Source organism: Sander lucioperca, chromosome 5 (genome assembly GCF_008315115.2).
Source record: "Sander lucioperca isolate FBNREF2018 chromosome 5, SLUC_FBN_1.2, whole genome shotgun sequence".
Classification (NCBI taxonomy): Eukaryota; Metazoa; Chordata; class Actinopteri; order Perciformes; family Percidae; genus Sander; species Sander lucioperca.
This window is the reverse complement of record NC_050177.1, coordinates 23,596,930-23,610,118: the sequence shown is the minus strand read 5'-3', so window position 1 is coordinate 23,610,118 and position 13,189 is coordinate 23,596,930. Positions and strand designations below refer to the sequence as shown.

General features: G+C 38.9%; 1 protein-coding gene across 3 annotated transcripts; it reads left to right on the top strand.

Annotated features, from left to right (window-relative positions):
* The first annotated feature begins 37 nt into the window (after positions 1-37).
* Positions 38-7,853, top strand: rab34a (RAB34, member RAS oncogene family a). Of its 3 annotated transcripts, XM_031297633.2 has the most exons (13): positions 38-303; positions 516-554; positions 1,357-1,473; positions 2,421-2,512; positions 2,610-2,678; positions 4,186-4,287; positions 4,381-4,445; positions 5,028-5,079; positions 5,170-5,251; positions 5,702-5,750; positions 5,907-5,997; positions 7,127-7,234; positions 7,322-7,853. In XM_031297633.2, the coding sequence occupies exons 3-13, from the start codon at positions 1,399-1,401 to the stop codon at positions 7,326-7,328; spliced, it is 792 nt and encodes a 263-aa protein (XP_031153493.1). In that variant the 5' UTR covers positions 38-303; positions 516-554; positions 1,357-1,398; the 3' UTR covers positions 7,329-7,853. The 3 variants fall into 3 exon arrangements, with proteins under 3 accessions (XP_031153493.1, XP_031153491.1, XP_031153492.1); XM_031297631.2 differs by lacking the exon at positions 5,702-5,750 and having other exon boundaries at positions 40-303; XM_031297632.2 differs by lacking the exon at positions 5,702-5,750 and having other exon boundaries at positions 41-303; positions 2,613-2,678.
* The last annotated feature ends 5,336 nt before the right edge of the window (positions 7,854-13,189 follow it).

Below are 13,189 nucleotides of genomic sequence, written 5' to 3'. Positions count from 1 at the left end.
ATATTTACCTGACAGATTTCTTCTCTTTCCTAATTTCCGATGATTCCTCATTTCCTCCGGCAGGGGACCGAGCAGAGAAAATCTGGAGGAAAGAAAGAAGAAATCCAGAGATCTGAGTCAGCAGCAGCGGCTCCAGTCTGCTTCTTCCCACTTCCGTGGGTCCATTTCAACTCTGATCGCCATCAAAGCAACACTTTAATGCTTAGCCATGAACACACATGGGTCTCCATCTTCCAACGAGAAGCTTCCGTGGAAGGAATGAAACCGAGCCCAGACAGAAGACAGAGAGTCTGTCTCGATAAGGTAACTTCTTCTGCAGCTCAAACACGCTGTTTTTGCTGTGCAAAAGTTCAATGTAGTCATCTATGTGTAACCTTTACTCATATCTTTCTTAACGTGTTACTTTACAGAGATAATAAGAGACTTAGCTTGGTGTTTGAGTGTAAAATAGAGTTTTAAAGTTTCAGTTGTATGGTGGACCAAACCTAACTCTTCTTCTTCTCCTTCTTTCCCAGACGCTTTGATGAACGAGAGGATTAAAGCAGATCGCCACAGTAAGTGGATCAACCCTGATCCCAGATGGCTGGTCGACTCTGCATGCGGTCATGTTCCTACACAATGGATAACCCATAGTTTCTCTCATTGCAGTGTAGTGTGTTTGTCTCTTTATTTCCAGTTAGCTGTAGTCGTTACTGGGACTGACAGACAGGAGGCAGACGTGTGTGTAGTTTGTTCTACCATGTTCACATCGTAGGAACATGTGTAGGCCGTTATCTTCGCAGTACAAATTGTAAATGAATGAAGGGACAGGGACGTTTCAAATACAGTTTGAATGGTAAAAAGCCACTTAGCCACTGTCCTGCCCGCAGATGAGGTTCCAAGGAGTATACTGACCCCAGTGGTCTATGAGATGTAGTTTTAGTGATTAATCTCTCTTTTATGATTACTCTTTCTTTGAAAAAATAAGAAAACATTCACTGTTTCCTTTTACTCAAAATGTGATGGAGGAGTTGCAGATTTTTCTATCATTTTAAGGTTAATATCTTTTGGATTATTCGAGTAATTTGAAGATGTCATCTTGGGCTCTTAATCAATAAAAATAATTGTTTAGTTGGAGCCCTAGTATTGTTCTCCAAAACCCAAAGATACTCAATTTACAATCACAAATAATGATATAAAATTGAAACAAAGCAACAAATCTTCATATTTGAGAAGCTGGATCCAATGTGTTTCTTTTTGTTTCATTACAAGCTTCATCTCCTGTAGCAACAGGTCTGATGGTTGGGCCTAAACATCATTCACTGCAGTCTAGATATTATGAAGAAACAGTTAAAATGTCATTCTCTCTCTGTCCAGCTCACCACATGCCCCTCTGCTAAACATTTACCTCCAAGCTTCATGTCCGTCCGAGTTTCAGCCATGAGTGTTCTTCCTCCTGTCCGAAGGGACCGTATCATCGCTCAGCTCCCTCAGGTAAAACCATTCCATTTTATTAGAGCGCTTCCACCATCTTCACAAATTCCTCTTCCTTCAAACAAATTGGAAAAAGACAAAATACAATGATAACTAATACAAGCCACAGCAATTAACAGCAGAAAAACCAATGAGAGCAAAATAACAGCAGGACAACTGTGCCGTCTTCAGTATTGCTCTCTATACACTGACAGCCAGCTAAACTCTCTCCTAACATCAAGACTCTGAAGACAGTCGTTCCCACGTCCACAGGTTTAATGACGTTGCAAGGAAAGTGTGAAACTGGAACATACAAAGACAGACTAATCAATTCTATGCTAGCTTTTAACATACAATATAGCCTAATGTTCAGAATGTAATTTCATCAATTCAAATATTTCCTTTCTACCATTACACCATATAATTCATGACTATTAAACTGATAGAGTGTGATTATGCTGTACAAAGACATTTTTACATGTAAACAATATTACGTTCATTCATACGAGTGTAGCCTGTCCTGTGACTTATAGTTGCCTAGCAACCATGCAACGTTAGTCACAGCACAAACGTCAGTGATCACGGACATTTCTAATATAAACTTAACACAAAATAACACTGACATCAAACTAATGATCTATGAACCTATGTAATTTTTTAAATATGAATACATACCAACAACGCTACTCTAGGCATAAATGTAGGCAAATGTAACTGTAGTTGGCTTGCTACACTCAACCATACATCACTGAACCGTTTGTTTGTAGCGTTTGTTTACTTCCTAACTACAGCTCACGCCACATACCAGCACTAGTCTTAAAGTGACAGCAACGTAAATAGAGAACTCATTAATATTGAGGCAAATTAACTTCTTACTTTTAACAGCTTATTTATAACAAAACAACAACGACAATGGGAAAAACACCTCACTCCCCACCTCAGGACCAATCCCTCTTCCTCTCTTGTAGTATTTCAGGAAAGATGCAGCTCTCCACATTAAGGAGGATTTCAACAACAAAGTGAAGACTGCGTGTCAGGAGCAGCGTACCGGCACTGTGGGGTGAGGACAGGAACCAGCAGTCACATGATGCTGCATGTGGTGGTTTTGTGGCACTTTTTTTTTTTTACTTGTTGCTATCTTCTTTTATTCTTCTCAGCAGATTTAAAATCTCGAAGGTCATTGTTGTGGGCGATCTGGCTGTGGGGAAAACCTGTCTGATTAATAGGTAAGCTCAAACAGTCACTAGTGCAGTTCTGGGAAATGAATAACTCAAACAAGAAATAACTCAGAGGACTTGAGCATAATCCTCATTATTTTATTATTTAAAAAGTGTAGAAAATGTTAAATCTACATTAAAAATAACACACAGCAATAGACGGTGGTGGAAAGTAACTAAGCACATTTATTCAAGTACTGTACTTTACAGTTTACAGTATTTCAATTTTGTACATCTACAGAGAGAAAAATAGACCTACTGTACATTTCTCTGACAGCTGGAGGTATTAGTTACTTTACAGATTAATATTAACAAAACATAATCAGTTTATAAAATAGGATACTGTGCTGTAGATTAAACTATTCAACAGTATATAAAGTAGTAAAAATGTGTTCCACCTCCACCAGCTGTAACTGGTAAATGCTGCTTATGTTAAAGCATCAGTAATAATATTCCAATAAAACGATATCTGTAATAATATAACTCTCTGAAAGGCCCAACAAGTACTTTTACTTTAGGCACTTCCTGCTGGCAAAAGACACAATCCTTTTAAAGCAGTGGTTCCCAACCTGGGGTCCGGGCACCCCTCAGGGGGGCGGCAAAGATCACAGGGGGGGCGCAAGTCTTTATCTGGTTTGAGGTTGAGGTAAAAACAAAATATTTGCAAATGTTAAACAAATTATGATAATACACTAGAATATATAATTTATACAAAAGTCTGTATAAAAACTATGTATTTTTGTTCTCGCTTAAAATTGTAGGCAGGCTACTTAGTAGGCCAAACCTCTGGGACCTCTTAACCTGGGACCCTGCTGTCATCAGGTCAGCTGCTAGCTGCTAGCTGCTATCATCCTCGTTTTTCCTGCCGCCACGGCATCACTATTTTATGAACGAAACATGGCGGGGAAACGTAAAAGTGCTGATAACTCCTCTGTATCAAAAAAGAAAGTAAGGCTCTATCTCAAGAGTTACCTCAACTTCGGTTTCGGGGGGGGCTCAGCTTTTCTTAGACATGAGTAGGGGGGGCGCCAAGGAAAAAAGGTTGGGAACCACTGTTTTTAAGGGGCAGTTGACCCAAATTAAAAAGAAGCACATTTTCCCACTTACCGCTGGTTGGTTGTAGTCATGCAGAAAGTTTTGGTTTCATTTGTTGAGGTTTTAACTAAGCTGTTTCCATCCCACTGCATTGGTGGTGAATATGATTCAAAGCATTGAACATTAGGTTTTAAACACTAAAGAAAGCTAAATCCTTTTCCATAAACAGTCTCCGTGTTACTGTGAATAATCCACAGCACAGCTGTCTACAGTTTTCATTGTAACTGTACTTTATACCAAAGAAATAGAAAAATATACAGTATTTAAGGTACTGATATCAAATCTGTAAAGAAATTGGTGGTGGATGTGATTGGTTTCGGTTTTACTTTACTTTTTGAGATATCTTGATCAGATAAAAATTATATACAGTATAGCATTCTTCATTTAGATGAAAAACTGAAGACAATTTTTATGTTTTCAGGTTTTGCAAAGACGCTTTTGATAAAAACTACAAGGCAACGATCGGCGTTGACTTTGAGATGGAGCGCTTTGAGGTGCTGGGCGTTCCTTTCAGCCTACAGCTGTAAGTCTCAGGTCTTCATTATTAAACATAAAACAAAAGTAAAGTGAGTCTTCCTGATGGGACATTGCTTACATGTCTGTCTCTATGTTGCAGCTGGGACACTGCAGGCCAAGAGAGATTCAAGTGCATTGCTTCAACATACTACAGAGGAGCCCAGGGTGAGAGATTTGTGTTTTAAGGCAGCACACTTATAAGGAACGTACTAAAGACTCTCCTCTTTCTGTGTACACAATATCAGGGGAGGAAAAGAAGCTGTGTATACATAACTAGGGATGTCCCGATCAGGTTTTTTTGCCCTCGAGTCCGAGTCATTTGAGTTTGAGTATCTACCGATACCGAGTCCCGATCCGATACTTCTATAATAATTCAACTTTATAATACGTCCAGACCGCAGACATACTCACGCTTTCCGCTTCAAGCTGCTTCCGTGTTTCTACTTTGCCGGCATTTAACCAATAGCGTCTCTGCAACAAAGTGATGTCATGCCGCACGCGTTGCTGTTTCTGTGTGGAGTCAAAAGGGTCTAACTCTGTGCCACCGCATAACTATAGATGTGTTAAAAATAATGAGAATATGTATACATATATATCCAAGTCCTGATCGGGAGGTAACGTCTGATTCCGATCAAGTCTGAAACCACGTGATCGGGCCCGATTTCCGATCACGTGATCGGATCTGGACATCTCTATACATAACTGTGTCTCTTAAAACTGTTAATGTAATATTTTCTCATCTTCCAGTTGTGATTATCACATTTGATGTAAATGACATCGCGTCTTTGGGCCATGTGAGGTAAGCCTATTTGTTATGAGCAGATTGTTGGCACTCGTCCAGTTTTTGGTCCCAGCTGGACGTCTTAAGTTTGTCATGTTTTGTCTGCAGACAGTGGCTGGAGGACGCCCTGAAAGAGAACGACCCCACCGCCGTTCAGCTGTTCCTCGTGGGCACAAAGAAAGACCTGAGCGTACGTCTTTTGACGGTTTTAAAGTGGACATGCCTGTGAAGATTTCTTGTGTTTGTTACTGGAGTCGAATGTCAATTGGTTGGATTGTTGCCAGCAGCACAAAGCGCTTGTGTCCCGACTCAAACCTCAGGAATGTAGTTTCCCTGTCCTTTACTTCACTGGACTCCAAATCTTTTCTGAAATGATGGACCTGCAGACATTTCTGAGACATTACTAACTGCATTTAAGCAGTGGTGGGAAATAAGAAGCAGACTCCTTTTCTATTTCCAGAAGTTTGTAATTTCTCTTGAACTATTTGAGTTGTGATTCTTCCTTTACTTTATTGTGATTTTTGCACAGATGGTATGAGCGCTGAGATTTGGTATTTGGTCTACTTGGATTGCTAATGCTGTGGCTTTCATAAGAAATTAGATTACTGGATTAAGTAATTTACCTTTTTATTATTTCTAGAGGGCTTCTCTTGTCCTTCCTGAGTCACTCCCTTGCAGTGCAGGACATTGTAATGGCCATCTTTTATTTATTCTACCTTTTAATAGACTAAACCATTGATCAATCAAGCAAGAAATTATATTGAAAACAATTCTTAGTTGCAGATCTTTTGTGTTTGACTTGATTACATGATATCTAACTTTGTCTGCTCTGCTTTCTCGGACAGTCTCCTGCTCAGTATTCTCAGATCGAACAAGATGCTCTCAAACTAGCACAAGAGATCAGAGCAGAGTATTGGGCTGTGTCGTCACTCACAGGTGAGTGTTTTCTATTTAAATACAGTAACATGACAAGTGTCAGCAACCCCACCCTTGGCTGAGGGACTGTTTGAATGGTATTAGTTAAGGTCAGAAAAGGGGGAGAATAGTCTGATTGAAGACATTACTAACTGCATTTAAGCTATTTCCTAGTTTCATATTTACTAGGAAACTAGTTTTAATACTAGTTTGTAATTTATCTTGAACTATTTGAGTTGTTTGGGGGAAAATCAGAGAAGGGTCTTTCATTTTTCCATGCCCCAGATTTATGTTTTACTCCATTTTATTGTGAAAAACCTGCCATTGTACTGTATGCACCATTGATCATAAAGGTGCGACAATGTAAAAATCAGCAGAGTATCCCTTAACTACGTCTCCCAAGGTGCATTTCGGCAAGAAACAACAGATCAGAGGTTTCAATTTTGTCACTAAAAATGACTATGTTAAGAAAACAGATATTATAATGTACAGACTTAACTTTTCAATTTTGGGGTCAACTTTGGTTGAATTCAGCAACTTCTGAAGAATTTTGAATTGGCTACCGCTGTGACTGGATTCTTCTCTGTGGCATCGGCAGCTGAGGCTAATGGGTATTCTGGTATTTAGGGCCATCCACATGCTGAAATGACGGAGAAATCATGATCTCTCAGAAACAAAGTTGAGATGATTAAAACTGGTGGGCCTAATGTAAATCTACAGGATCGTTTCATTATCTGGGACATCCTGTGTTTTCATGTTAAGCAACACTGAGGATATGGTTGAGAGAACAAATTTTATGGGAAAACAAAATGTATTTAGTAGCTCTTCAATAACGTCACAAACTGTTTGTTACGATTACCACATATTTGGCAATTGCTAATTCTAAGTTTTATACAGCCCAAATTATTTGGGCTGTATAAAAGTTGTTGTTACATTAACACTTTAAATCAGGGATGAGTTGAGAAATTAGGGAGGAAGGTGTGACAGTTTTTTTTTCTACATCAGTTGGAAGATCAGAAGCTAATATTAATAGTCCTAGAGATGGGTCTTGCTTTAAAGAAAAAAAGTCAAAGTTTCAGCCCTCCTCTCCACATTAGTGAGGAACTATATGAAAATTATTAATCTATACTGTATTTCCTCGATGCTGTAGGGGAAAACGTCAAAGAGTTTTTCTTTCGAGTTGCATCGTTGGCATTCGAGACCAACGTTCTTGCGGAGTTGGAGAAAAGTGGATCAAGGCAAATTGGGGGCATCGTCAGTGAGTATCCAAACTCATCTCTTTGTGGTCATGAAAACCATCCCATCTGTCACATAGTTTTAACACCCAGCTGTTTGTTTGTTCCAGGAATTAACAGCACCTCAAACAATGTGTACGCTTCATCGAAGAAGAAACAGCCAAACTGCTGCCAGTAAGGATGGAAGCAGGAGTTCCAAGTCAAAAGTAAAGACTGAAATGAAGAAAAAGACTGGAGGGATTTCTGTGGTCAAAACAGGAGGAGGGAGGCTGGAGTTTTAGCTTCCTGACATGTGTGCGTTTAGTTTTTCCTGGCTTAGAACGAGTTTTCCTCTGTGGGATGTGGATTATTGTGGTGTTGCTCAGTTTAACTTGTCTGGAGCTACAGAGTGACACAGCAGTTCCACAAAACTGACTCTTCTGGTACTGCAGAGATGCCAAAGAATGACTGTGGATGTTTTTTAATATGTTGTATGTGTGGGAGCTGCTGTAGTTTGCAAATTAAGATTTTTCTTCACACTAATACTGTTAAAATGTTTTTACTTGGTACTTAATCCTCTTTTCATAATATTGTAGATCAGACATTCCCAACCTTTCTGTAAGAAGTAAGACTATGCAAATCACAAGAAAAAAGCAAAGATTTGAAAATGTTTTTTCTGCTTTCCTATCCTGTTAATCATTTTCCAACCCCTCAGATTAATCTTGTGATGCTTGTCATGCCTCATAGGTACTGCTTTTTGCTTTTTGTTTACAATCAAATCAATGACTGAATTTGGATCATCATGTTTATATCAAAAACTTAAATAATGCGTTTAGATATACTCATGGTATGTTTAATAAAAATATATTTAAAAAAAATGTTTACAATGTTACAAGAACAATTATTTAGTTGAAATCACAGTATAGCTTACTGTTTAACAAACACAGATTTCACTATTTCTTTATGTTACGGCTGCAGATGAAAACGTTTCTCTTCAGATAAAACTTTTTTGGGCCAATGTCAGCCATAGAAAATACTATTAATGCTACTATTCTTAGTTAAAAATGCCCAGCTGTTGCGCAATTGGCTGCAATGAAAGACCGGGAAGCGGCAAAAGATTTCACAAGTTCCCCCGTGAACCAAAAAGGCGAAAAGTATGGGAGCTGAAGGTGAAAAGAGCTAACTGGAGAGCAGTGACTACTTATTATTGTGTGAGGTAAATGTCAATTTCTCTCTTCGACTTATGATAACAAATTACATAGGACATGTATAGTAATACCATCGTTAATATGTACCATGCTGTCAAAAAAGTTCTAACGCTGCTTAAGAAATGAATGAAGTTTGGGGCGGCCTTTGCCCCATGTAGGCTGCGTCCTGCAGCGGCGCGGGTTTGAATCCGACCTGCTGCCCTTTGCTGCGTGTCATCCCCCATCTCTTAGTTCTCTCTTAGAAGTTAGCCAGGCCTTATGCTAGCGTTAGCTTTTTCGCTAGCACTCCATGTACCTACATGCTTTGAAATGCTTGTGATCTTGCTCAGAGATGTTCACAAGTCATTTTTTGGAAGTCCAAGTCAAGTCTCAAGTCTTTGAGGGGAAAGTTCAAGTCAAGTCTCAAGTCTTTTGCCACAAGTCCAAGTCAAGTCTCAAGTCTCATCTGATTTGTCCCTAACACTGTATTGTTAAATCTTATGAATTCAAAACATGTCCTGTAGCTACCATCCATACAGTACAGTATCAAAATCAGAGACCCGACTCAGAGGAGGAGAGGTTAGTGAGGCCAGCGTCTCCACGGCAGGTGACAGTGCGCGCGGATCCGCTGCGCCACGCATGGATGAAATAATGAAATAGTAAATAGGACTACAGTAACAGAAATATGTGCAGAATTAAGACAGTCAAGATGGCCCAGTGTTTGGTGGACCGGGTACACCTTGTTCACTTAATAGTCTACAAATCAACCACGGGATCAATTACACATCACATGAGTTTACCCCCCCGACACAGCGTTTGTTCCTGGGGAGATGGATCCATGCGTCCCGCCTCCTGTGTGCCATGGATGTCTGAGTCTCAGCAACTACTAACTACAAAGATACAATCTGCCTGTTCCCAGCAAAACTTTGCGATGGTTAGCTTGTTACCTGTGACGATATATGCTAAATGTAACGTTTCACTTTCTTAGTGTGTGAGTGACTGACCTATCTGGGTGTGTTTTGAGATGCCTGATGAAGTTCGACGTTGTTGATCCGGCATCATTTATCTTGGTGCCACACACCTTGCATGTAGCTGTTAGCTTACTGTCACTGTTTACCAAGTTATTGAAAGCAAAACTAATGACAAAAGGCACAACTCAGGGAGGACTTGGTGTCACCATCGTCAATGTATTTTTATGTGAGTGCGCGCACATAAGGCATAACGCATGCGTTACGTTGCACGTTACGGCGAAGGGCAGGGGACATGAGGCTCGTCATACGTTTCCCCAACGTATATGCGCCAATAAAAGAAAATAGAAATACAGGAATAAATTTAGATTTAAAAAGCAATAATTGCATGAAAACATGTTGACGAGTCTCGAAGCTCGAGTCTGAAGTCTTTTGGGTCGAGTCGCAAGTCAAGTCTGAAGTCTTTTGGGTCGAGTCCGAGTCAAGTCTGAAGTCAGCTGTTTGTGCGACTTAAGTGCGACTCGACGATGACTTGAATTTAAGCTAGTCTGACTTCAATTGTCAACTGTAACTCAGATGTAATATACTGTGACCACGCAGACAGGTCATTTATGTTGATTTAGATCACCAAATATTATTAATACATAACTTTGCCTCGGTCACTACTAAGTTATTATTGCTAGCGTGATAACGTTACGGTCCTGTTCTACCGCGATTTCCACCTGACCAAAACACACTTTTTACCCGTATGCTGTCGGTCGCATTATCATCACAATCATCAGAATCACATAACGTCTTAGGCTACGATATGGGAAGGGTTTATCAATGTCTGTTAATAATAATAATAATAATAATAATAATAATAATAATAATAATAATAATAATAATAATAATAGCCTAACAATGCAGTACATTACAATGCAGCACTAGTTACAGTTACAATTTTCGCCATTGAGTAAGTTTATTTATTTCAAGATAGCATATTTGTCCCGTAGGGTTACACTGTAGAGTCATCTGACGATGGTATCCAATATGGCGCCCATAATTTGAGTTGGCCAAACTCTGTCTATATACGGCTCTGCCCCAAACCAAATCTATGACATTCCCCTTCCATAAACCAGATGCCCTCTGCCATCAACTCCCATTAACACTAGAGGGTGCCGTGCCACAGGGAAGAAATGGACAGAAAGTTGAGGAGACCAGCGTTTCAATTGTTTTTTTTTCTCGTGTCGTTTAGGGTTAGGTTGATTTTATACGATTAGTTTATTCATCGAGTAGTTGACTGACAGAATCAGCAACTATATTCATAATCAATTAAACATTTAATATTTTTTTATGCAGAAATGTCAAATTTGTATTTGGTGGTTGCAGCTTCTCAGATGATGATTTCATATTTTTCTTATACATAATAATGAACTGAATATCGTTGGGTTTTAGACTCTTGGTTGAGTAAAATAAGCAATTGGAATATATCTTGGGCTGTGGATGATTATTATGGACATTGTTTAATATTTTTCACTTTTTAAAGAATATAGCTACATCTATAGATTCATTAACTATAATGAACCCTAGTTGATATATTGGATTTTAATACATAAGAAATAAATGTTATATTCTGGTCAAAGAAATTTATGTTGAAATTCTGACATACAGCCATGCATTGAAGCTTTTCTTACGCTCACCATGCCTAAAACAACTCGTTCTCTACAGAGTTCTGGTGCCAGATAATGATCTAAGTAATCACTCAACCAGTGTATTACTTTTTGCAAGGAAATTTTAAGACTGAATATTTACAAAAAACACAAACAACATAAGTCCAAACCTATTATCTCCCACCTGACAGAATGAGCTGCCCTACTTTAAACTACATGTATAGAGGAGGTGGGCCATTCTGATAGAATTTTAACATCCTTGTCAGCACTCACAAACTGAAATGTGTTCTTTTAGAAAATATATTTTAAGATGTAGCTCTCACAACCCTGAGGTGTCCCAAATATTGCCAGCTGGGTAAACATTCATCTCCTCAAAAGAAATAAGGGACATGATTAAAGGGTAAAAAGCAAAGGAAGATTAACCTGGTTTTAGCACATCCAGTCTTACTTCCATAGTCTTTTCTACGCCTGTGTAGTCGCTGTAGCTCGGGGATTGGCTTGTGACACACAGGTGTTCTGCTTTACGGACAGACAGAAAACCTTTTCCGAGGCTGGTGGCAACAGACGCACCTGAAAAACATTTATCAGAAACATTCATCTATACCGACAGAATGATAGCTCAGAAATGATCCCCGCCTGTGGCTAACTCCCAGTGGGAAGTGGACATTGTAATGCCATTTGCTGTGGCAAAGTATCTAAATTTGGAATTTTAGCTCAGGGGATAGGTTTCCTGGCCTATACTAACAGAGTAACTGCCTGTAGAATAGTGTAGATTGAATGTCTAAGGAAGGTGGTAGTTGCAGACACAGCATACATCTTGAGTTCCCAAAGGTGCACATTTATTTATGGTGCGCTCCATTTTACATGTAACTAGAGATGGGTGGAAGCTTCAGTCCTTGGAAGCACACTGTTTCAAGTGGAAGAGCTTGTACCAAATGAGGAATACGCTGTGACTGATGACGTGCAAAGCTTTCTAGTCTGGGTGCTTCAGAAAGCGCTTATTGGGTTTGACTGTTTTCCTGCTAAACTATTTCACTATGGTAAATAGAATAACTGAGAAATATGGCGATGTACACTAAAGACATAAAGTATGAGAACATTTCAAATGGATAATAAGTAAAAAGAAGTAATAAAATGAATAAGCTAATTTAATGAAAATCATTCTCCAATCACATCACATTGCGATTCATATGAAATGTTACATAAATATCAACCATGAAGGTTAAACACATGAGTCCACAGTGACACTGAGCCTAAACTACACCAAGGTACAAGGTATATTGAGGTTTTGTGTCAGTATAAATGGTGTAATGTGAAAGTAAACCTGTAATGTATACAGTGGTGGAAGAAGTATTCAGATCCCTTACTTAAGTAAAAGTATAAATACGAAACTGTGAAAATACTCTGTTACAAGTAAAAATCTTGCGTTGAAAATGTTACTTAAGCAAAAGTATGTAAGGATCATCAGGAATATGTAGTTAAAGTATTAAAAGTAAAAGTACTTGATGCAGAACAATCTTCCCATTGTAGAAAATGTAAAGGATCCAACCAGTTGTGTGTGTAATGCTCTAATCATCTCAGCTGGACTTGTAGCCGTTATATTGTTGGCTAGTTTACTTTAGAATAAAACATCAGATTTTATAAAGTACATGTGTTTTGTGTGCAGGAATCTTAATGTGTAAAGTAACTAGTAACTAAAGCTGTAACAGAGTAATGTAGTGGAGTAAAAAGTACAATATTTCTCTCTGAAATGTAGAAGTAGAACGTGGCATGAAAAGAGAAGACTCAAGTAAAGTGCAAGTACCTCAAATTTGTACTTAAGTACAGTACTTGAGTTACATTCCACCACTGAATGTATACAATGAACATTAAGGGACAAATGGTGGTAAGGAGATTTCTCACCCTCTTGAGATAAAACGAGAGACACCAAGTTTGATTGCTCTCAACCTACCATTTACAGTATATCCTCCTTAAAATGAATTGGTGTGTTTTCCTACCAAGAATGAATCCCATTGCATCTATCCCAACGACCAGGTCACTGGTGTTGCTATGGAATGGACTGAGAAGGTCTGAGATGCAGTCTGCAAGAGCCTGAATCAAATGCAAAGACAGTAAATGAACAAAACGTGTGCTGTAATGTCACTTATTTTGTTTTAGGTGCATATTGTGCACCAAAAACAAATCAAACACTA

Coding starts and splice junctions, on each gene's coding strand:
- rab34a (XM_031297631.2), top strand. CDS start 1,399: ATGTCCGTCCGAGTTTCAGCCATGAGTGTTCTTCCTCCTGTCCGAAGG. Junction 1,474..2,420: donor TCATCGCTCAGCTCCCTCAG/GTAAAACCATTC, acceptor CCTCTCTTGTAG/TATTTCAGGAAAGATGCAGC. Junction 5,080..5,169: donor GCGTCTTTGGGCCATGTGAG/GTAAGCCTATTT, acceptor TTTTGTCTGCAG/ACAGTGGCTGGAGGACGCCC.